The 23,835-nt window shown below is 37.5% G+C and overlaps 2 protein-coding genes across 22 annotated transcripts in view; one reads left to right on the forward strand and one right to left on the reverse strand.

Annotated features, from left to right (window-relative positions):
* Positions 1 to 23,835, forward strand: part of LOC136031983 (transmembrane GTPase Marf-like) — a 503,142-nt gene that overhangs the window by 234,336 nt on the left and 244,971 nt on the right. The window lies entirely within an intron of this gene.
* The window catches only part of LOC136031979 (acyl-coenzyme A oxidase 1-like), a 168,548-nt gene that overhangs the window by 49,670 nt on the left and 95,043 nt on the right, over positions 1 to 23,835 (reverse strand). For 20 of the 21 annotated variants that reach the window (XM_065712034.1, XM_065712022.1, XM_065712018.1 and 17 more), the window contains 2 exons: positions 14,841 to 14,952; positions 1,497 to 1,653 (listed from right to left, as the gene is read on the reverse strand). In XM_065712034.1, coding sequence (XP_065568106.1) covers positions 1,497 to 1,653; positions 14,841 to 14,946 — 263 coding nt within the window. In that variant the 5' untranslated portion in view covers positions 14,947 to 14,952. Of the gene's footprint in view, positions 1 to 1,496; positions 1,654 to 14,840; positions 14,953 to 22,736; positions 22,806 to 23,835 lie in introns of those variants that run through there. The other variant, XM_065712023.1, reaches the window with a different exon arrangement.

Consider the following 23,835-nt stretch of genomic DNA (forward strand, 5'->3'; position numbering starts at 1 on the left):
GTTGTACAGCAATTATACAAAGTTTTTACATTCGTTCTGTATATTTGTACAGAGTTCATGCATTTAAAAAGTTCTTACATGACTCCAGTCCCGGCCACAAGGGCCCGTTTTGATTCCTGAATTATATATATAGAAATATTTTGCTTGATTCCAGAAGAAAAAAGGTAACTGGTCTATCTTTGCACTTGAAAGCTGGTCGCGAGAGGCGGTAATTTGTGCGGGTGCCACTGGCCTACTTTGCTTCTCCGATTATACAGATTAGTAATCCTTGCATGATTTCGGTCCACATAAGGTTCAGCATGCCTACCTCCCTGCTAAACTGCTGCATGGAGTATGCTGGAGGGGCCATGGACCCACGTACATCTCAAATAGTACATATTAGAAGTGCGCATGGTTTGGTTTCAAAGAAGGTGCTACCTACCCTACTGTGAACAATCTAAGTACTTTTTACACTTCAGTCTTGCATCAATTTTAAACTAGTGTCCTCCTACTTGCCTGCTTCAACAGAACTTTATACAAGAGCAGAAACATGCATCGAAGAAACGAAAGCTTGGGAGAACTAATTTCCACTAATTCTCTCGACATAGACTATAAAATCAAACCTCATATCACACATTGTAGGCTCTAGCTCAAGGAACAAAGAGAATCATTTCTTATGGCCCCACGCAAAAAAAAAGATACACACAACAATCCGAAATATATTACGATGTTCACCAATCCCGTCAGAGGTTAACACTTTCATAAAAACAGCAAAAGTTAATGCCACTTTCTCGCAATAAACAGATATTAGCAGCGCAGAAACAAAAACACAAACAGAATACTAGTTGCACAATTTTGCTCTTTACTTTCATCAGTAAACTTTGCTTCTTTTTGTTGTTTTCTTTTCTGTTAATTTTTAACTATATGAACTTAAGCAATCATGCAAAAAAGGCTAATATGGATTATACTAAAATATAGTATTAATTCCCAAAATTTCTATATTGATTATATTATGCATGACATCTTAAGTTTTTATTTAGCCTTTTAGAATTGTTTTTTTTATTCTTTTCTTGTTCAGTTTTTTCTTTATTTAACACTAGCTGTTGGGGTGGCGCTTCGCGCCACCCCAACACCTAGTTGGTGGGGGCGCTTCGGGCCCCCACCATAATTCAGACGTCATATGCGGACAGACAGACAGACAGACATAACACACAAACAACTTATTTTTATATATATAGATAAGAAGAGAATTAGAAGAGAAGCTCTATTAGACCCTGTGATAGACTTTTTAAATAAACATTTCTTATCCTTGTCTTATCTAAATTCTAAAGTAACATAAACGCTTAGAACAACACACATCAAAACATTCCGAGTGCAGGCTAAAGTGTTGTATAAGATCATTATTTCAAGGCATTTTATGCATTTTGGTGAAAAGACGCCCCCCCTCCGAGCACCATTCGATTTCCCAGTTGGACTTGAGTACATCTATGAAAACTCATTCAAAACGTTTTCCTTACCTCATTGTATTTGCTTGTCCATCATTGCCCGGAGCTTCGAATCCCTTTCTGATTAAGAGACAAGCCTTTCTCAATTCTTCTGCATAGCGATCTTCATGACTCAGGTAATCAATGGGAATTTTATCTTGTAGTTCAGGAAACGATAATATAAATCTTTCTGAAAATAAAACCATCTTACACTTAAGAGACATGATCTTGTTTGAACTCATTTTTGATTTTTTTTTTTTTTTTTTTTTTTTTTTTTAAAGCTTGATTTGCACATTCAATTTAAGTTTTAATCGGTTTAATATTTATTTATTCACTTATATTAGTACCTGTTGTATGTTTGTTTGCTGTGATGATCAATTTGATTTCTGTTCGTTTTTGGTTTTATTTATTCTTTAATAGTAATTTCCGGTCGTTTTGAGTTTGAATTATTATATGTTTTTATTTCTGCTGAACTTAAGCTTAATATGGCGTTTACTTTTCTTGGAATAACTTTTTTGGAAAGTTTTTTTTTTCAATTGATCGATTTAGAATAGTCGAAAAGTTATATATTGGGTTTTCCAGTTCCAGAGACAGTAATGCCGCACGACAACACATCCGTCATTAAAGATCCACGTAACCCACATAAAGATTGTTTAATAGTACTGGTTTAAAGATGGAATAATAGACATTTATTTTGTAGCTCATTTAACCAGGTTGAGACTTCACAATTAGTACATTAGTGCATAATTGTGCATCGACCACTACCTACAGGGCCGTAGTACCTGCCAGGAGTGGTGGCTCCCTTAAACTGCAGGGAATAGGTAGCAGAGACCTACACTTCCCTCGGTAATTGATATATAAAATTGGCGTGTTTCAGGCGTGATGCCTGTTACCAGTAATGACGATAATCCTGTCCTCCTTTATTCGCCGGTACTGAATTTTGTACCGAGCAATTTGCTAATTGGCGCCAAGGATGACGTGATAAAAGACACGGAGTGGAATATTCTGACACTAATTCGGTCAATTTGGCAAAGACGTTTTTGTGGTAGCTCTGTCCGGGTCATGAAGATTGCCGTATTCAGAAGGGAAATAATGCATTGGTTAGCCATTTCAGCGACATAATTACACCATTGAAATCTCTTGATGAGACTGACACTGATGTTCCGCAAGAGACTGACACTGACGAGACTTTCGTCATAAAGTGTCCTACGGAAGTTACCTGCCTTCCTGCTACTGCCCATACCTCTCTATCCTCAAAATTTAACGAGCTACATCATTTTGTTTTGGGAATGTCCTCAAAACTTGACAATCATAAAGTGAGCTCCCCACAATTACCCAGGCCAGCTTCAGTGCTAGATTCACATGCAACCGTTATCGTCTCAAAGGTGCCGGACGCCTTATCTCACCCTCTTAAGCAAAAAGCTGCTATAAACCAAATTGCTGGACATTAACTAGTACGTAGCGTAAAGCCCATCCATCACAAATGGTATATCAATATGGACAAGTCTGCTACAAAGGACTTCTGCTCGTCAATCCAGAACGTAATTTCCGGTACTATAACAAAAGTGGTTCCCAAGCGGGTTTTCGGTATATCGCGTAATATTCCTACCGAGGTTGATATTACGGTACTCGGAAGCCAACACGGTATCAAGGATGCTAAAAGATTGGGCCAATCTAAGTCTGTGAAACTCAAATTTTTGGTTTCTCTTGTTCAATCTATATATTTTCAAGCATGCTATCAGGGTGGGTTATGAAATTTTTCTTGTTTACGAGTTTAAGGACCTATCCAAATGCTGTCTTTAGGCCATGTGCAGAACTCCTGTCCCAGAGTTCATATAAAATATGCTCGTTGTGGAGGGCCGCACATATCAACAAAAGATGATATGTGCCATACATTGCCGATCCCAACTGTGCAAACTGAAGCCAGAAACACCCTTCCTATAACTTTTCCTGCCCTGCTGTTAAAGACTGAATAAAACGCAACTTCACCCTTCAACCATGAGTGCATCAGTCTGAGTTATTTCGTTTAGTATAAACGGCACCAAAGATAAGGATTTTATTATTGATGAATTGTTCGGTTCCTACGATTTGGTATGTCTCCAGGAGCATCTTCTCACTGCTTCAAGTTTGAATTTTTTTTTGGTCGTAGTCAGCATCATACTGCGTTCATGAGTCCAGCAAAAGTTACTGGCGGTCAAGCTTCCGGTTAACTAGCCTGTGTCTTTAAACGGGATATTCATCTACCCTCCCCAGTGCTTTTCTACTCCGACGAATTTTTCTTGGCTGTGCGTGTTTGCAGTACCGTATTTATAAACACTTATCTCCCATATGAAGGATACTCGATCAGATCCTTGACTAAATTCGCAAAGGCTTGTGGTCTGCTGACGAATCTTGTGAATCAGGTACTGTCAAACTCTCTACAGTATATAATAATTGGTGACCTTAATACTGATATTAATCGATCTTCTGTGAGAAGTGATTCGCTTTTTGAGTGTCATCCATCGTATTTATTCGTGCCCAAATCTTATAAATGTTCATGTGTTCATCACTAAGTACAAGTGATATTGATCATATTATTTGCTCGCCTGGTCTCTCCTTCAGCTACTGTCCATGTTAACGAGCAGGATACTGACCACATGCAAATTTCAGCGATATTTACGATGGATATTGTCCATCAAAAACCAACTGTTCACGAGAAAAATTGTGATGTGTATGAAAAAGGCAGGAGGAGCTACCGTACCTCGGCAACGTATTCATAAAAAAAAAAAAAAAAAAAAAACCTATCTGGTCAATGAACCCTCGCTTAAAGTCGATGAAAAATAAAGCAAAACTATGGCTCCAGATATGGAATGAATGTGATCCGCCAAGTTGTGGGTATGTGGCTCATCTCAAACGTAAAACTAAAACCGAATATAAACGTTATCTAAAGTCGGCACGTTACCGCGGTATGGATTTTTTTGTGATTAGGAAAGATTGGCAAAAAGTGATCAATTCTGACAAGTTAAATGATGATATTATGGCAAGTAACTGCCATCCACGTTCAGCTTGGTATAAACATTATTCTTTTTCTGTGATTAACTATTCCGTGCATTCTGTATATATCCGCCTTCTTATTCTCATCTTCAGTACAATCCTTCCACAACGCCATATAATGCCCTTATCATTTTCTATCGTATTTGATGCTGTGAAAAGCTTAAAATCTGATTTAATAGATAATTATGGTATTTCTAAGATGCATATATCGATTGATTGCACCTCCCCCCTTATAAACCACCTTCAGCTTCTTTTTCAAATGTGTCTATGTACTTCAAGTGTACCCGGGAGTTTTTTGTGTGGCAGTGTTTCGTCAATTTTAAAAAGGAGAAAGTCATCGACTGATTGTTCCTGCTATCGACCAATTACTGTTTCTTGTAACATTAGCAAGGTTTTGAGTACATCCTTCTACCTCTTCTGACTAAAAAAATTAATGAGGGTGAAAACCAATTTGGTTTTCGGCATGGGTGGGTTTCGGCATGGGTGGGTTGTCAACATGCGCATTAGATTCTGTCTTCTTTACTGGTTGATAATTCTTCCAAAGGAAATGGTCTTTATATTTGTGTTTTGGATCTTTCGAAAGCGTTTGATAGTGTGTTCCATTGTCAGCTCCTTTTTTCTCTATATAATTCTGGGGTCAATCTCTCTGTTATAATGCTTCTTAGGTTTTGGTATTCAAATTCTTTTCTTCAACTAAGATCTGCATCAGACACTATAATAAGGGTACGCTTTTTAGATCAGTATTTCTAGTGAGCTGGCTAAAATTTCAGGTACATACCTTTCTGGTCTTGCGTATGCTGACAATTCTGATTAGCCGTACCAAAAAGGGTCTTTCCCAAATGGTCTCTATAGTTTCTTATACTTTTTCTGATTTTGGCCTTTCACTGAATGAAGATAAAAGTGAGTTTCTTCCCTATAACTGTATAACTGCTACTCCCCTTTACTGTAATAGCTTCACTATCCCTCTTGTATCCCTCTTGGCTGTATCCATTGGCTCGGTATCTCTATTTCTAAAAAATTTTCGAGCATGCGTGAGCGTACTGTTTGTGATACATGTAAAAAGATTTAGATTTGCTATGCAAAGATTGTTGCAAACAGAGGGAAGCACAATAGACGTGCGCTCTTTTCCCCTTCTTAAGTATCTTCCCCTTCTAAATTTCTTCTGTATCTTCCACCTTGGACAAAAACCAGTTCCTTGATAGCAAATTTTCAGTTCCTGTAATAACTTTAAAGTCAGAGATTCCAAACAGAAAACTCTCCAGTACAGCTTATGCGCGCCTATCCCCTCACCAGCATCTTATCCGTTTCTTTCGTTAATTTTGTGAGTATATTTGTTTTTCTCTTTGTAATTTTTTATTTATGCTCACTCCGCCATATTTACTTTATGTATCGTGTGGGTGATAAATAAATTATTATTATTATCGGGGAGGGTCGATCGATCTTTGTGTAGGTGGAGGAGAGCTCTGAAACTTTAAATTTCCAATCAAACGAGCCCCCTCCAAAGTTTCTACGACAACTTCTTCCATAAAAAGTGGCCAGGTGAAAAAAAACAATATGCCATATCTCTATTTACTTAGGCAGCACTACTGCGCTGCCTGTGATACACCAGATCTGCCCAAGATGGGTGGTAATGCAGAACTCGGGTATCGAAATTTCTTTAGAAGAGCTAAATTGCTAGGCAGACTCGGGGAATTCACACAACAAAACCTGGTCACCAGATAAGGCTATTGTCTCAAGGTGTCCGTGCTCGATATAACCTCTATGAGTGAAGAGCTATATTTTTGTCACATGAATCCATAGGAAGGACCATTTTTATTTGACCTGAATTTGGTAGGATTACTCACAGGGACATTTGTTTTGCCTCAAGAAGGATCGAGTCCAATTCAAGTAGAAATTACCAGTTTTCCGCTTTGCAATTGTTATTCTTGTATCACAATTGTCGGAAAATTTCAGACGGCCTTGGCACTGCAGGTCTAGTTATTTTGCCCTATACATTTATTAATCAACACACTTCAAAAGATACTTGCTCAGTATATCAGACTTATCCATCTGAGTCCAAGTTACAAATAAAAGAAGAATTCATACAATTCCTACTATAGCCACAAAATAAATCAGAAGGGTAGTTCTGCAATGAAAAAGTTCTTCGATATCATTAGCCAAAGCACTTCGCAGGAGTCACCCCGCCAGAGAATACACTAAGAGTCAATTCAAATGACCTAATCGTCCTTAAATAGTTCTGTAAAAAGGTTCAGGGACACGATAAACAGTGGGTAAAAATTATTTAGGTTCGTGCCTAAGGCCAAAAACAGTATAAGAGCCAAACCTTTTCTATCCAAGCAAGAGGCTGTCCTATCATTCGGCACGTAATCGCGCAAGCAATCCAATAGCATTGGCTGGCAAAATAAGGGAGGGGAGCTGATGTAGTCCGTAGGAGGCCCCACCCAAAATTGAAACCTGGAAAATATCGTGTTAATTCCCTGCTATGGACTGAATGCTACAGATTGGGTTTCTAGCAGGAAAATAATTATAAAAAATGAAAATTGCAAATCTATAGATAGTATTGAAATCTTCGACCTTCATTCCTGGAAGGCGTGAGCATGGACTCTGATGTGCTGCTATATAGCGATACATCTAGGCCATTGCTTGTGGAAGGTATAGACTCACAGCCCCATTCTCTAGGTGCGGGGCTGTGTATTTCCAAGAGATGTCAGTGTGTATTGCCAAAATCAAGCCCGGGGCGGGGGTGGGACAAGACTCTTGGACATAATTAGCACCATTCAAGGCACAGGAAAAGATCTCTTGAGGAGCAATCCGAGATTGAAAAACAAGTTCTTTTGCTATTACCTGATTACCCGAGAATTGAGTGCTACTGATGCTGGGGAATGGTGGGGGACTTCCTCTCTCCTTTTAGGGACGAGTAATGCTTGTCCAGGCCAATCTGAAGCTGGTAGGCGGGACTGTCCAGAAGAAACAGGAAAATAATAGTAGTTACCTTAAAACTACCAAGAAAGTCTCGTATAGAAAGGGTAAAAAAGAGAAAAGCAGGCCGAATCTCAAAATAACACGCCCAGGGTGGAGAAGAGGGCAATAGCCCAGTAGGCCAAGCTTGACGGAGGAACGTCCGTAAAAAGAGAACTAGGGAAAAAAGAAGAAAAAGCCTTGGTTACCTGACCAAAATAAAAGCTTTATTGAGCCTACTAAACTCAAACCATTCAGGAGAAGAACAGTCCTCTAGACGATTAAATATTAAGTGGAATAGACTTTGTTGCAACATTTGCTGTATAAGATTGGAGGGAAACTGAATCTACGTCCGATGTCAACCTGAGAAAACAGACGCCTGTGTGAAGGTGACAAACGGTGCTGGGTTGGGATACCTGGTTCTGGTTCCAGGAGATGTACCTCCGAGGATAAACTTATTTGTCGAGGATCTTTTATGCGAGCCATTTGAAAAACTAATAGGTCTAATGATGAACAACAGGTTCCTTGGACGAGAGAAGGTTACCATAACTAGGTCTCGTGTCATGTGAGATGTGAGATACGCTCACATAGCCATTGACGTGAACCTGGTTGAAGAAATTGAGAGGCTTAATTTTCCACTTTCTATTGGGAAAAGGAGGCATATACTTCCACCTTTGTATAAGAAAGTGACAATAATGTCTCGTGCAAATGAAAGTGTGACTGTACCTGATTCAGGAAGGTAAAGTCATAACCTTATCACAAGCATAATTTTTTTTTTAATGTCAGCACATGAGTCACAAAGACTTGAACGCTGGCAAATCAATTTGTATCATTGCCAGGCGACCCTATGCAGCCTTATGGGGCTATATATTAACAGCGATGGCAAAGAATCCTTGGACAGTTGGAAAACTAGTCATTGGAAGATCGAAGCAGCCAAGCATTCCACACATAATCTTGTGAGCATCTCTCCAGGTCACGAGTTTAGCATTATAAAAATAAAAAATAGAAACTTCGAAATTATCTAATGACTGTTCTAGGGATGCTGTACCCACTATGGTCAAAAATATACGGTCCGCAGAAAAATTCTGGTTAGGCTTTACGATCATTTTTCTTTTTTTTTATCTCTTGAGGCGCACTTTCAGAAAAGGTAAACGAGCTTTCTGCAAGCCGTTCATTGCCTGGAACAAGTTCATTGCCTGGAGAATTCAGCTGTGTGTTAATAGTCGATTCAGGTTTAGAACCAATATTGCTAAAATGGTTGCCAAAAGCATTTAAAATATCCTTCGGCTCCGTAACTTTTTCCCCATTTGTTTCCAAGCAATCAACATTAGTGAAAATCGTCAAACATCGAGAGCGTGTTTCAGCATCCGTCCTACTGGGCCGAAAATTTAGAACTCAATTCCTGCTAGAATCCGGGAGCAAGCATTCTCATAAATGTTTCTCTCAGAGGTTGCTTAAAAATTAGCTGCGAGTCAAAATCTGAGGGGTAATAGTTCGATTGTTTTTGCAGTTTTAGCGTTTATAAGTGTTTTTGTTTGACAAGTTAGTTTTAGGCTGTTTTAATAGTAGTATTGTTGAACTGGTGCGCTTGAGTATGTCATCAGGCATGTGGACTGTTTTTTAAGACTGTATGTATATTAGTGTTTAAATAAAAATGTTCTAATTATAATACTAACTGAATTCGTCAAATAAACATTAGGTCAGGTCCAGCATTTGTCTAGGAATCTGATAGTAAAGAGTTGCAATCCCCTAGTTTTGGCTTGTTTACACACACAGACTGCAGATTTGAGTATAGATCCTCGTTGCTTTAAGAGCCATCATTGTGCTTGGAGCAAATCAGATTGCCTTTTATATATTTTTCTTTATATCTAAATAATTCGTTGCAACTATCTGTAGGGACATGCACTTTCTGATGTTTCTGTTAAAAGACGCTCTAGAAGACAACAATCGCTCAATCGCACTGCTTCTAATAGTAGACACACTGAAAAGAGTGTCCGTAATCTGACTATCAAGTGTCTCAACCGTATGAATTTCGAGTCAATGGTCATTATTGTACAAAAGTCTGGATTCTAAAAGAGATTTCACTCTATCAACAACCATGTACTGCCTCGAAATGCAGGAAGAACGATCTTCATGTTGAGCGGTGTCAAAGTCATTTCGAGGTGCATTCAGTATCAATTAGTACCATTCAGTTTACATAGCTGATAATCAGGCTAAAAAAGGACGGGTTAAAGTTCCATTTACCATTGTCAGCTCATTCATAGTAATTCATAATCTTTCCATATCCAGTCTTTGATACAAATTAATGGTGATCCAAAAGGTCAAAACAAAATGGCTATCTCAGAATTTTGATTAAATGTGTTTTGGGAATTGACGGGCGTGGAGTGGCTTATTGCTCTCTAATCAATTTCCACAATTGAAAAGAGCACTAGCCTTTTCAATTTCCAATCGAATGAGACCTTTTCGAAGTTTCTACGACAACAAATAGCCATTTCAAAATTTCTATAAGATGCTTTTTGGGAAAATACGCCGTGGGGAAGAAGGACACTAGAACTCCTGATTTCCAATCAAATGAGCTCATTCTGGAGTTTTTACGACCATCCTTTCCATAAAAACCTTATACGCCCTTAGGGCACAACTTATAATACAATCCTTGCCCTAAGGGCTGTGTGGGGTTCATCCTCAAAGACATAGTTTCCAGACCTTTCAACTACGCTGAACAAAATGGCTATCTCAAAATTTTTTATTGGACATACTTGGGGAAATTGTGGGCGTGGGATGGGGTTAGTTGCACTACAGTCACTTTCGACTATCAAAAATGGCATTAGCCCTTTTAACTTCCAATCAAATGAGCCCTTTTCGAAGTTTTTACGACAACTCCTTCGATACGAAGTGGCCTGCTCTAAAAAAAAAAAGCCCATATCGCTCCTTACTTAGGCAGCGCTATTGCGCTGCCTATGATATGGAGTCGGGGCTAACGCAAGAGCACCAAGATCTAGAGCATTTATTTGTTGAACACCTTTTTTTGTGGTTGCTACTATTGAATCACAGCATCATGACAAATCTTCTAAATTAGAGCACTTCATTATATTACTAATTGCGCCGTGGAGTATTACTAAAATACGAAGGACAGAATAAGAAGGGACGTATCAGAACCTTTTGTACTGGGATTTTATGAAAATTTGCGGTTTTTACATGCAAAACTTAGCGTCAATATTTGCACCTCATTAACAACTATCACGGTTCTCCATAAGTCAATTTCTATTATTTGAATAAATTTTTCCATTCAGGTTGTCATGGGAAGCTATTGAGACAGGCACAAATCACGTTTGATAGATGCCTCTGCGTATCCGAGCTAAAAGATGTAATTAAAAAACCAAACAGGATAGAGAATTTTTCGCGCAACCATTTCGTAGAACAATATATATCCTATGCCAATTGATACGAAGTGCACCTTCTATCATTTTCAGGATCACAATTAATCCAAAAGCGAGCAACGGATTAAACAATTAATCCAAAATTTTAACTTTGGCTAGTTTCCTATGACACCAAACTAGAAAATATATTCTGCACCTTCTACAGCCGCATGTATTTTACATCAAATATATATTTTATTTTAAAATGCATTTTAAATAAGATTACATAAAAAAACTAGTTTTTTTAACTGAAAGTAAGGAGCGACATTAAAACTTAAAACGAACAGAAATTACTCCGTATATGAAATGGGTTGTCCCCTCCGCAATCCCTCGCTCTTTAAGCTAAAGCTTTTAATTGTTTTAAAAAGCAGAATTGTGGCAAAGAGTCAAACTTTAGCGTAAAGAGCGAGGGATTGCGGAGGGGACAACCCATTTCATATACAGAGTAATTTCTGTTCGTTTTAAGTTTTAATGTCACTCCTTACTTTCAGTTAAAAAAAGCTAGTTTTTTTATGTAATTTCTGAACGTTTTGAATTAATGCATGTTTGATTTTGGCTCTCCACACATAAATTATTAAAATGAAATTTGCAAATTAATTCCTTTTTGGCTAAATGGCTTTCTCTTAGTTTTGATCAGACGATTTTGAGAAATAAGGGATGGGGAAGGAGGCCTAGTTGCCATGCAATTTTTCGGTTACATAAAAAGGCAACTATAAATTTTAATTTTTAACGAATTTTTTTATTGGTAAAAAATATACGTAACTTAAGAATTAACTTACGTAACAAACTTTTATATTCTTTAATTTTTAGTACGTACATGAGAGGGTTTGTACCCTCGTTAATACCTCTTTCTTTACACTTTACACTTTGTCCCAATTCTTTAAGATGACCCCTGAATCAGAAAGGCCGTCGAATAAATAGTTGAAATTACTAAAAAAAAACTATAGCATAAAGAGCGAGGTATTTATCTCCTCCTAAATGCCTCGCTCTTTATGCTAAAGTATTTTTTGAACCCCTCATATGCGTAATAATCTCTGTTCGTTTTAAGTTTCAATGCTACTCTTTACTTTCAATTGATAAAACTTTTCCATATTTATTTTTTCATTGTTTTTTTATAGCAATTTTAGAAAATCCTGCGCCCTTTTCATTGAATTTCTGTTCCCCCATGACATATTTCTCCAAGGAAAGATCCTCCCACATAGCCCACTCCCCTCAACCCTACCCCCAAAACCAAAAAAAAATCCCCTGAAAACGACTATACACTTCCCAATAACCATTATTATATATAAACACTGGTCGAAGTTTGTAACTTGCAGCCCCTCCCCCAGGGACTGTGGGGGAGTAAGTCATTCCCAAAGACATAGTTATTATGGTTTTTGACTATGCGGAACAAAATGGCTATCTCAAAATTTTGATCTGTTGACTTTGGAGAAAAAATGAGCGTGGGAGGGGGCCTAGGTGCCCTCCAATTTTTTTGGTCACTTAAAAAGGGCACTAGAATTTTTCATTTCCGTTAGAATGAGCCCTCTTGCGACATTCTAGGATCACTTGGTCGATACGATGACCCCTGGGAAAAAAAAACAAAAAAAAACAAACAAATAAACACGCACCTGTGATTTGTCTTCTGGCAAAAAATACGAAATTCCACATTTTTGCAGATAGGAGCTTGAAAATTTTGCTATACGGTTCTCTGATACGCCAAATGCGATGGTGTGATTTTCGTTAAGATTCTATTACTTTTAGGGGGTGTTTTCCCCTATTTTCGAAAATAAGGCAAATTTTTTCAGGCTCGTAACTTTTGATGACAGAGACTAAATTTGATAAAACTTATATATTTAAAATCAGTATGAAAATCTGATTCTTTTGATGTATATTTTAGCATCAAAATTCCGTTGTTCCTTACAAAATTCCAATCGCTCCTTACTACAGTTCGTTACCACGAACTGTTCGAAAACGGTACATTGATTTAAAGAAGCCCGAGTAAGTATCATCTTCCGAGTTATATTGTATGGTAACGCCACTACACAAAGTTCTCTTGGCACTGGCTAGAGGTACGAGAATTTATTACAAACAATCTGGGCACAGGGAGACGGTAATCGTGCAATCAACTATTCTATTACTATATTTACCTTGAAAAGTAGACTCAGTGGTTCAGAAGAGAGAAGATAAGGAATCGTTATCAGTGAAATTTAATTTGCACTTCAAATATGTCTTTAAACGAATCTTAATTTTAGAGATGAAAAGTAACAAACAATCTAATTAAATTCAAGCAGCTTTCCCAAAACCATTCCCAGGGACGGAAAATGTGCCAGTCCCTTTCCGGTCAGTCGGGCTTAAATGAAACGGAATACATGACTCTTTATCTTTCCTTTGTATTTCCTGTTATCATATAAACCAATCCTCACGCATTTTATTTGAATTTTCAGCAAGTTCGTACACCTGCTTTAAATTTCGACATCAATAACTTCTCACAAAAAAACATTACAGACAGTAGTCCGACTGTAAGAATTCAAAACAATTTATGTTACTACGCAAATATAGAGAAAGCGTATTGACAAATGGCTTAGCGTTGTTTGACTTTTTTTTAGAAAATTGTCCTTTATACACTGACAATTTTTGCTAGCCTCCATGATAAGACAAAGGAATTTTTAATTTATTACGTGTATGTTTTAACTGTTTCTGCAAGTAATAAAATGACTTATAAAGCATTTTCGAAAACCAGGAACTTCTTATTATATTGAGATGAAAGTAAGATATGTGAAAACAAACTGAGCCAAGCCTGTTGGGTTTCTGAAGGGTGTCAACAAATCTTAGTGTTATATAAAATAAAGAAAAAAAGAAGAAATGAAATTACGCCCTTTTTATCGCAAACCGGTTATTGTGTATCGTTTGTGGGCAAAGTGAATTCTATGGTCAAACGTGTGGTCAGACACAAAGTTGAAAAGTTTACTTACAAACTGAGGGAAGTGAATGAATTAACATGTAGCAAAATACATGCTCAAACAAATAGTATGGTTGCAGCAGTAAGAACTGCTTACATACACACTCTTTTCGTTTTTTCAAGCAGTTGGCATTTTTATTCATTACAGTAACACTTAAAGAGAAGTATATAAAACAGACCTGTTTCCGATAGAAAGTGATTTGAGCTATAAAAAAGAAGAAGCTAGAATGCTAGCATTCACTGGGTTCTCTCAGATCCGCAATGGAGAGGCGAGCAACCACTGATTCGAACCGATTACCACACCAATTTCCAGGAAATTATTAGCAAAAAAAATTACTTTTATGTATTTAACAACCTGAATAAGAAAGAAAGCTTCAGGTCAACAACTCTCATTGCTATTTTTGCAAGAAAAGAACTTTTCTAAACCAATTTACAGAAATACTACGCTAGAAAGGTTACAAAAAAACAGATCATTTCCGAAAAATGACCTTAATATACATATATTTTTAAAACAGTGCAAATACCACTAGGGACCTCTAGGATTCAGACTGAGGGGGGGGGAGTCCCTCACTTGATTCATACGAAGGATTTACCTTTCGAGAAAATTGGTGGCCTAAAAATGTGATAGTATCGTATTTCTAACGCCATCACAAGAAAAAACTACCCAGTCCCACCAAAAAATAAATTTGGCCAGTACATATCTATGCTAAAAGATCCTCCAGATGAGTCTGCCAAGAGCTATTAGGCTTTATGTGCACATTTTAATCTCAAGAGTCAAACAATGCTGCACTTCAAGTTGCTCGAAAAGAAAGAACAAAATTTCAATCGCTTAACTTACTAAAAACTTAATTATTTTATTAGTTTTAACTAGAAAAAACCAAATTAAGGCGTGAAGTTAGCATGCTTGCATTCACAATAACGTTTTTCTAGTATAGTGATTTTTTTTCTGGGTCGTTTAGTCATGGCACAGTTGGAATAAATTTCTTGTCTATATTGATATGTCAATAAATATTGTAAAGGCTACATTACCTAGCTCTCTTCTGTTCTCAGTCGCTTTGGCAGATCCGTCAAGTAAATTTGTAATTTCAAGTCTATTAAAGGTGCAATTTTTCCTCTCCTCCTGAAGAATCGACATAATTCGCTAAAAAAAAAAAAAAAAAAAAAAAAAAAAAAAAAAAAAAAAAAAACAACAAAGAAATGAGGAAAGCGTAAAAGAGACATTACTGAGACCAAATCACATTTATTGTTTGAGCTATTATAAAAAAAAGAAGCAATATTCGGTCACTAACCATTATATGAAGCATTAAAAATTTTTTGAATTATTCCATAAACTTTAAATATTTTGATATTCCTGTATATACGAGGGTGTACCCAAGAATTTGGTCTGAGAGGAGGAGGGCTTGACCACAAAAATAATTACGAGTAAAAGTTGAATAAAACTAGACTGATGTTTCTTTAATTGAGTTCAGGCAGCAAGAGTGTGTCACTTTGGCCACAATAATACGGCCTGAACAAAATATGCCGTTCGTAACAAATGTAGACTTTGGGGTCTTACAGGTAGTTTCGTCCAACACATCGTGTTATAAGTTTTGCTACTGATTGAAAGAGTTTTACAAAATAGTTTTTCAACTACTTGGAAGAGTAAGACCATACGTAAAGCTTGGAAAAAGAACATCCGTATAAATATCCTTAGATACCCTTTGAAAATCTGGTTGCACATAGTATATTTTGATTTAGTTTAAAACCTCAACTTGCCCAGAAAAATAAAACCTAATACTGTATTACGTTCCTCAGATCATGTATCTACTCTATTTTGAAGATCTGGATGTCTGTCACAAAAGCGTCTGGCTTTTAATTTAGTTCAATAGTAAGAGCAGAAGTAGTAATAGTAGTAGCCCTAAAAGTTTCAGCTTGATACCCTCAGTCGGTCTTGAGACATTGCTGAGACGTCTTATTGACAACACAAATGAACAGTGCCTTTTGATTTAGTTTTAAAGCAAAACAAGCTTTTAAAGCAAATATTCTTATTTTCACTCGAAAGGCTCCATGGCCAGGAATACAAGGGGACACAACAAAAAATACAATATAGGCAACAACCAAAAAAAGAGAACAATAGCCAAACAACAAATAAGATTAAAAAGAGCCCATACCTGGGTCATGGGATTCAATGAGCAGAGAAGATAACAATATATCATGAAAAAAAAAGCCAAGAGCTTATACGGCACTTGTGACGAGGTCGGAACGTAAAATATAACCCGGTACTAGAGTTATTGATTTCATCATCCTAGCACGTCAAGAAGCACCAAACTCGCCAAAGCACTAGAAATCCCTCCAACTGCCCCAAAGAGATCGGATCCGGTCCGCTTATATCAATCACGTATCTATAAGTTGTACTTATTCTCGAACTCGCCAAAGTGCTAGAAATCCCCCCGACACCCCCAAAGAGAGCGAATCCAGTCCGGTTATCTCAATCACGTATCTAGAACTTGTGCTTAATATTCCCATCAATTTTCATCCCGATCACTCCGCTCTAAGAGTTTTCCAGGATTTCCGTTTCCCCCTCCACCCCCCATGTCCCCGAATCCCCTGTGGACCTGGATTGAAAACGGAGCATCTGAGACATAAGATCTTTCTATATATCAAGTTCCATTAAGATCCAATCATCCATTCGTAAGAAGAAACTACCTCCACTTTCACGATTTCCCCTCCCTCCAGCCCCCCAGATGGTATAATCGGGGAAACGACTGTTATCAAGTCAATATGTGCAGATCCCTGACACGCCTACCAATTTTCATCGTCCTAGCATGTCCAGAAGCACCGAACTCACTAAAGCACTGGAAATCCCTCCTTGACTCCCCCAAAGAGAGCGGATCCGGTCCAGTTATGTTAATTACGTATCTAGGACTTGTGCTTATTCCTCCCAACAAGTTTCATCCCGATCTCTCAACTCTAAGCGTTTTCCAAGATTTCCGGTTTCCCCCTCCAGCTCCCCCCAATATCAGCGAATCCAATTTAAAATAAGAGCTCTGAGACACGAGGTCCTTCTAAATATCGAATTTCATTAAGATCCGATCACCCGCTCGTAAGTTAAAAATACTTCCTTTTTTTCTAATTTTTCCGAATTACCGAATTATGTCCCTCCCCCCTAACTCCCCCAAAGAGAGCAGATTCGTTCCGGTTATGCCAATCACGTATCCGGGAATTTCGCTTATTCTTCCTACCAAGTTTCATCCCGATCTCTCCGCTCTAGGTTTTTTCCAAGATTTCCGGTTTCCCCCTCCAAATCCTCCCAATGTCACTGGATCCCGTGGAGATTCAAACTATTTTTTCTGAATTAACTGCCCCTCCACTCCCCCCCCCCCCCGAGAAGGTAAAATCGGGGAAACGACTTTTTCTAACTTAGTCTGGTTCTGATACGTCTGCCAACTTTCATCGTCCTAGCTCATCTGGAAGTGCCCAAGCCAGCAAAACCGGGACAGACAGACAGACAGACCGACAGACAGACAGACAGACCGACAGACAGGCAGAAATTGCGATGGCGATATATCACTTGGTAAATACAAAGTGCCATAAAAAACACTCAGGGGACACCAGCTCCTCAGAGGAAAAGGCAAAGAAAATAAAAAATGCCATTCTTTTTATTCTTAACTAAATGGTCCTTAATAACCCTTTTAAAAGTCCCAAACGAGTGGCATCTCTGTACTAAAGCAGGTAAGGAATTCCAGATCTGTTGACAAGCAATGAGGTGATTGAAATCTGACCGTATAGTTGGGGTAGGAGGAATGCAGGTTTTATGTGAAGAACGAAGACTATATGGGGCTGAATCACAAAAAAACACAGGAGTTTTTGAAGAGAATTGGAAGATTCTCATAAAGCTGACGAAAGATAAAAGAAACACAAGAAGGGATGTAAATAGACTGTAGGTTTAAGAGCGGTTTTGGTGAGAAACGATTACTGTCCATAGCCAGTCACCGTGCTTTATTATGCATGACAGAAAGTGGCTGCAGTATAGAAGGAAAAGTAGACATCCATACAATAGGGGAAAACGAAACATGACTGGACAAGGCAGAATAAAAAAGCAGCTTCAGAATAGATCCAAGAAATGTGTGTCGGAGTTTTCGAATAATACCCAAACTCCGAGAAACCTTAACCCTAATCTTGGCTATATGGTTTCTAAACGAAACGTTCTTATTAAGCAGGATACCAAGAAACCGGACCACTCGATTCTCTAGTCTACACAAGGAGCCTTGACACACCTGAAGGTATACACTAGAAGCCTACTCCTCATTTTTGAGGGAAATAAAGAAAACTTGAAAAAATAAGAAGAAGTGACTTGGCAACATTCAAGGCGAAGTAATTCGCATCAAACCATGAAATTACTGTCTCGAATATTGCGATAAGGTTAGACCTGATATCACACTCTGTCTTCCCAAGGGTCCCAAGAGTGGTGTCATCAGCAAAAGCAACGAGAAAATTTACTTCAGAAGGACTCCAGAAAAGCTTATCATTTGAATAAAGCCCACGAGAATGATATTATTCAAACCAAGAGAACGCGTTTGATCTTATATCAATATGCGATAGTTTCCAAAGAAGAATCCGATGGGTCAAAGAATCAAGAGCTTTACAAACATCCAAGAATAAAGCTGCCAGAATAAGACCAGAATCCATTGCGCACTACCTTCCCTCAAAAGGTTAGGAGGCAGAAGCCCTCAACTCTTAGACATGAAGTACTTAGCACGCCAGTTTTCAAAAATGATGCACCTAGCATGTCAGCCCAGGCTGCAGATGGATTTTGCAACTTTCCCGTCCGCCCTTTCTCTCGGAAGTTTTTGAGATTAAAAGCACCAACTCTACTGTTTTCAGTGTGAGTAGCTCAATATGAGAATTCGGTTTCCATTTCATGGCGACCAATTGATGAGCTCCTCTTAGAAACCTGAGATGTTAGTCAGACATATCAGCCAGCAGCTACTTTTTGCCTCATATAGCCAATTATGACTGCCTTACCAAGACTTGACTTTACACAACTGCAAGCACATGCTCTCCCGATCACCCAATTAATACATGTTCTTCCCACAACTGTAGTCTGTAAATTTTTTGCCTATTTTCATTCTAAGTTGGTAAACCAGTTATTCTCGAAACCCTTGGTACTGGTTCCCGTCACTAGTTTTAAATGATACCACAGGGCAATTCTTTTTTTCCAGGTTTAGAGTTACTTCTACCCATGAAAGTTATGAGACTACATAAACCAAGATTGCCCATTCGACGATTAATTCCTTGCTAAATGTCAGTGAAAAATTTGTTAGATTGGGTTCCATCTTACTGGACGTTACAAAACTATGACATGAGTAGCTGCAACAAACCACGACTTTAATAAATTTACTAGATTTTTACAAAAATTTTCCTAGGTATAACCAATTTTACTAGATTTCCCATCTGTTTAACTAAATTTACTAAGTTTGGTTGCTTTTTATCTAACGATATTTAACAACGGATGACATCGTTGTTGAAGCCAAACACTCGAGACATCTGGTGCCGTCCGTGAATCAGGGGTCCTTTGCTTCGTTACTTTCAAATCGAAATTCAACAGGGCAAAGAAAATAGGAACGGCCCCAACCCCGAAGTCATTTCTGACATAAATTGTTCTTATACTGGGTTTGGACCAGCGCAAGCAGCTGTGGCAAGCAAAAAGCTTAAAAGGACAGGAAGAATTGAGTAAACAAAGCAATCTTTGAAAGTTACCGAAGCACAAGGGCTTGGCAGTTTTGAGTAAAAGGCACTTAGCGCTAACAACAGGTGTGCTTTTTAAAAAATCTCTGGTGGTCTAATGCATTGATCTCTACTTCCAATACGAGGTCCAAGGTTACATCCCAGGTGCCTCACGGTTTGGATTGACTTTGGGGAGGGGGATGTTTCCTCAGTAAATCACCCACCTGAGCTTATTGCTTGCGCAGCTAGCTGACCGGCTAAACTTTAACGGCTGACTTTAACGACCGGCTGACTTTAACAATGGCCACGTACTTATATCCATCAAGTTTCAGGCAACCCTGTTGAGTACACCCTCTCTGTCCTTGTGATAAATGTACCCTGCAACACGAAGTCTAGGCAAGAGCCAACACTTCATATTGTAAACGGGGCCCTGGCCTCCAAAGGAACAATTTTGGGAAAGTAGTTTGCGAAGTAGCAGAAGAAGCATTAGGGAGAGTTATAAAAGCAGCAAGGACTGCTAGTAAAAATGAACTATGCTTCTTAGAGGCGAAGGGCTGTTTCTGACTGATAGATCTTACAAGAACAAGAGGGAATTGAGGGAAGCAGAAAAGATACTCAAGGATGAATTGCGGAAAAGTGAAATGAAGGCAATGGGTAAAATTGTTTAGAATCTGAAAGGCGCAGTCAGACTGTACAATAGTAAGATATTGACATGTTAAGAAATCGAGAGAAAGTGATCAGTCCAGGTTTGACCCAGTTAAAGTAGTAACAGAGCCATAATTTGTAATAAAGAGAGAGTTGCATAAAGACGAGAAGAGCAATTTGAGGATTGGTTAAATCGCGATAAAGCTGTAAAAACTGATATAGAAAAGAATGAGAAAATGTTCAATAATTCAGAAGTGACGGAGGATTTGTATAGACAGAAGGAGTGAGGCAGTGTTAAAAGAAACGAAAATTCTTTTTTAAACTGGTCAAAAATAACCCATTCAAAAAGGAATAAGACAAGACCCTGCGTAACTCCTGACTCCACACCTAACCAACCGCTAAACTTACTTTCTATCTTAACCACAGCAATATTATTCTCGTGGAACATACTAATCAAACAGTTCGTGGTAACAAACTGTAGCAAGGAGCAAACCGGCTCAATAGTAACCAAAACTCAAAAACGGAATTTTAATACCAATAGTTACATAAAAGAATTGCATTTTTATCCTGATTATAAATATATAAGTTTCATCAAGTTCAGTCTTACCCATCAAAAGTTACGAGCCTGAGAAAATTTGCCTTATTTTAGAAAATAGGGGGGAACAACCCCTAAAAGTAATTGAATCTTAACGAAAACGACACCATCAAATTCAACGTATCAGAGAACCCTATTATAGAAGGTTCAAGCTCTTATCTACAAAAATGTGGAATTTTGTAATTTTTGCCAGAAGACATCACGGATGCGTGTTTATTTGTTGTTTTTTTTACCAAGGGGTGATCGTATGGACCCAGTGGTCCTACAATGTCGCGAGAGGGCTCATTCTAACAGAAATTTAAAGTTCTAGTGCCCTTTTTAAGTGGCCAAAAAAATTGGATTGCTCCTATGCCCCCTCCCATGCTCTTTTTTTCCCAAAGTCACCGGATCAAAATTCTAAGATAGGCATTCTGTTCAGCGTAGTCGAAAAACCTAATAATTATGTCTTTCGAGACGACTTAATCCCCCAAAGTCCCCGGGGCAGGAGCTGCAAGTTACAAACTTTGACCATTGTTTACGCATAGTAATGGCTATTGGGAAGTGTACAGACGTTTTCAGGGGGACTTTTTCGTGTTGGGGGGGGGGGGGGGGTCGGGAGACTTGGTCACGTAGGAGGATCTTTCCATGGAGAAATTCATCATGAGGGAAGAGAACTTCCATGAAGAGGCTGCAAGATTTTCTAGCATTATTTAAGAAAAAAAATGAAAAAATGAAAAAAAATCAGTTGGAAGTAAGGAGCAACATTAAAACCTGAAGAGAACAGAAATTACTACGTAAATAAGGGTGTTCATCTCCTCCACAATACTCGCTCTTCACGCTAATGTATTTTTAGTAATTTCAACTATTTATTCTACGGCCTTTGTGATTCAGGGGTCATTCCTAAAGAGTTGGGAGAAAATTCAAGCTTTAAGGCAAAGAGCAAGGTATTGACTTGGGGGCGAGCCTCCTCACATACGTAATAAAAATATACAAATATAGGAGTTTGTTAGGTATATTTATTACTAATAAAGATGTTCGTAAAAAAATAAAAAGTTATTGTTGACTTTTTAAGGAACCAAAAATTGGAGGGCAACTAGGCCTCCTCTCCCATCCCCTTTTTTGAATCAAATCTCCCGATCAAAACTATGAAAAAGCCATTTAGATGAAAAAATAATACGCAATAATTTATGTGCGGTGAGCCAAAATCAAAACATGCATTAATTCAAAAGTGTTTGGAAATTAATTTTAAAAAGCAAGTTTTTTAACTGCAAGTAAGGAGCGACACTAAAACTTAAAACGAATAGAAATTATTCCATAAGTGAAAGGGGTTGTCCCCTTCATAGCGCTTCGCGCTTTACGCGAAAGTTTTTTATTGCTTTAAAAAGTAGAGTTGTGAGAAAGAGTCAAACTTTAGCGTAAAGAGCGAGGCGTTGCGGAGGGGACAACCCTTTTCATATACGGAATAATTTCTCTTCGTTTTTGTGTCGCTCCTTACTTGCAATTAAAAGAACTTGTTTTTTTAATTAATATACCATGCAAGAACAGGGCCATCACTAGTGCTTTTCTATCAGCTGAATCCAACACCTATTCGTGGGGTGGCTTTCATCAAGATCACTTGACTGTCTGGGAGGCTTCCCCTTTTTTTTAGAAAATCAGGCACATTTCTCGGGCTCGTATCTTTTGATGGATAGCATTGAACTTAATGAATTTTGTATATCTGGAATCTAATAAGCCAATTCTTTGATTTATAAAAATTCTTTTTTTAGAATTTCGGTTACTGCTGGGCCGATTCGTTACAACATTTGTTACAAAGAACTATTTGATTTATTGTTATTATTATTAAGTGAATCTAAACTCAGAAAAAAGTCAGTATATTATAATAAAATTTAAAACAATTCAACTCTTGACACGATTTAACAGCACAATGACTTGAACATTCTACAGCAGTAGGCCTAAAAATTTCTAGAAATTTGGGTATATTAAAAAAAAAACTTATGCACATTTTTCCTGTTGAGATCCGTCATCTTGTTCATTTTTCGTTGATACAGTCCCATATACGATACTGCTCTCTTGTCTAAACAGCAACATTTAAATTAAACACAATATGATTAACAAACAAAAGTCAAGGAGCATTAAACCTATTTAACGAAACAGATTCTTTATTTTCTTTAGATAATTTGGGAGTTTTTAATAGCTCAGTTTTGTTTACAACTACTTTCATACTCTTCTACCAAATTGCTCTTGAGGATTTTTTTTTTTTCTGCGGCTGAAACACGCCAGGGAAGATCACAAGATAAAAGCCTGTTGGTTGTTCTGTATACGCCATGTGTTTGGTCCGATTTTTCAGCTGACATTTTATGTTTACGAGTTTGGAATGGCCTACCAGAGGCAATTAGAAGTAAACCGAGTCTTGCATCATTTAAAATAATTCTAAAAAAAATATCTGAGTAACAAGCGTTAAGTAATAGCTAGCAAATTAAAATCATATTGAATAAATGTAAAAGAAAATTGATAATTATTTATCATTTTTGTATTAATTTCGACAGTTATATCGGATCTTGTTTTCTTCCGTTGGGATTGGGATTTAAGTTATGTTTTAGTGATTTTATTTGAATTGTTTGGAGGATATTTGAGTTCATGCTGGCTGGCAAATGGAGGACCGCCACTTTGTGATGTAGTTAACGGTAGAATTTAATGTTTCCTCAAAAGGATTGTCCTAGAGGGCCAAATTATTATGAATTATGCACCCTAATTTATTTTTGAATTTAAAATAAATTCTATTTAAAATAAATAAATAAATAACGTATGTAATTTAAGTGTCATGTATTATTAAAACTGGTCTGAATGCATTTGAATGAAATGGAGAGATAAGTTACAAATACAATGAAAATATTAGGAAGAGGATAAATTTGAAGTTGTATCCTGATAGATGGGGGTTAACTTAGCCATTATTTTACATTTTAATATCTTAAATTGAACAATAATAAATAACAATATAATAATAAATAATAATAATAGTAATAATATATATAATAATATAATATATAATTATAATATATAATAATATAAATTATAATATATTATAATATATAATAATAT

This window comes from Artemia franciscana, chromosome 10, assembly GCF_032884065.1.
Source record: "Artemia franciscana chromosome 10, ASM3288406v1, whole genome shotgun sequence".
Taxonomy (NCBI): Eukaryota; Metazoa; Arthropoda; class Branchiopoda; order Anostraca; family Artemiidae; genus Artemia; species Artemia franciscana.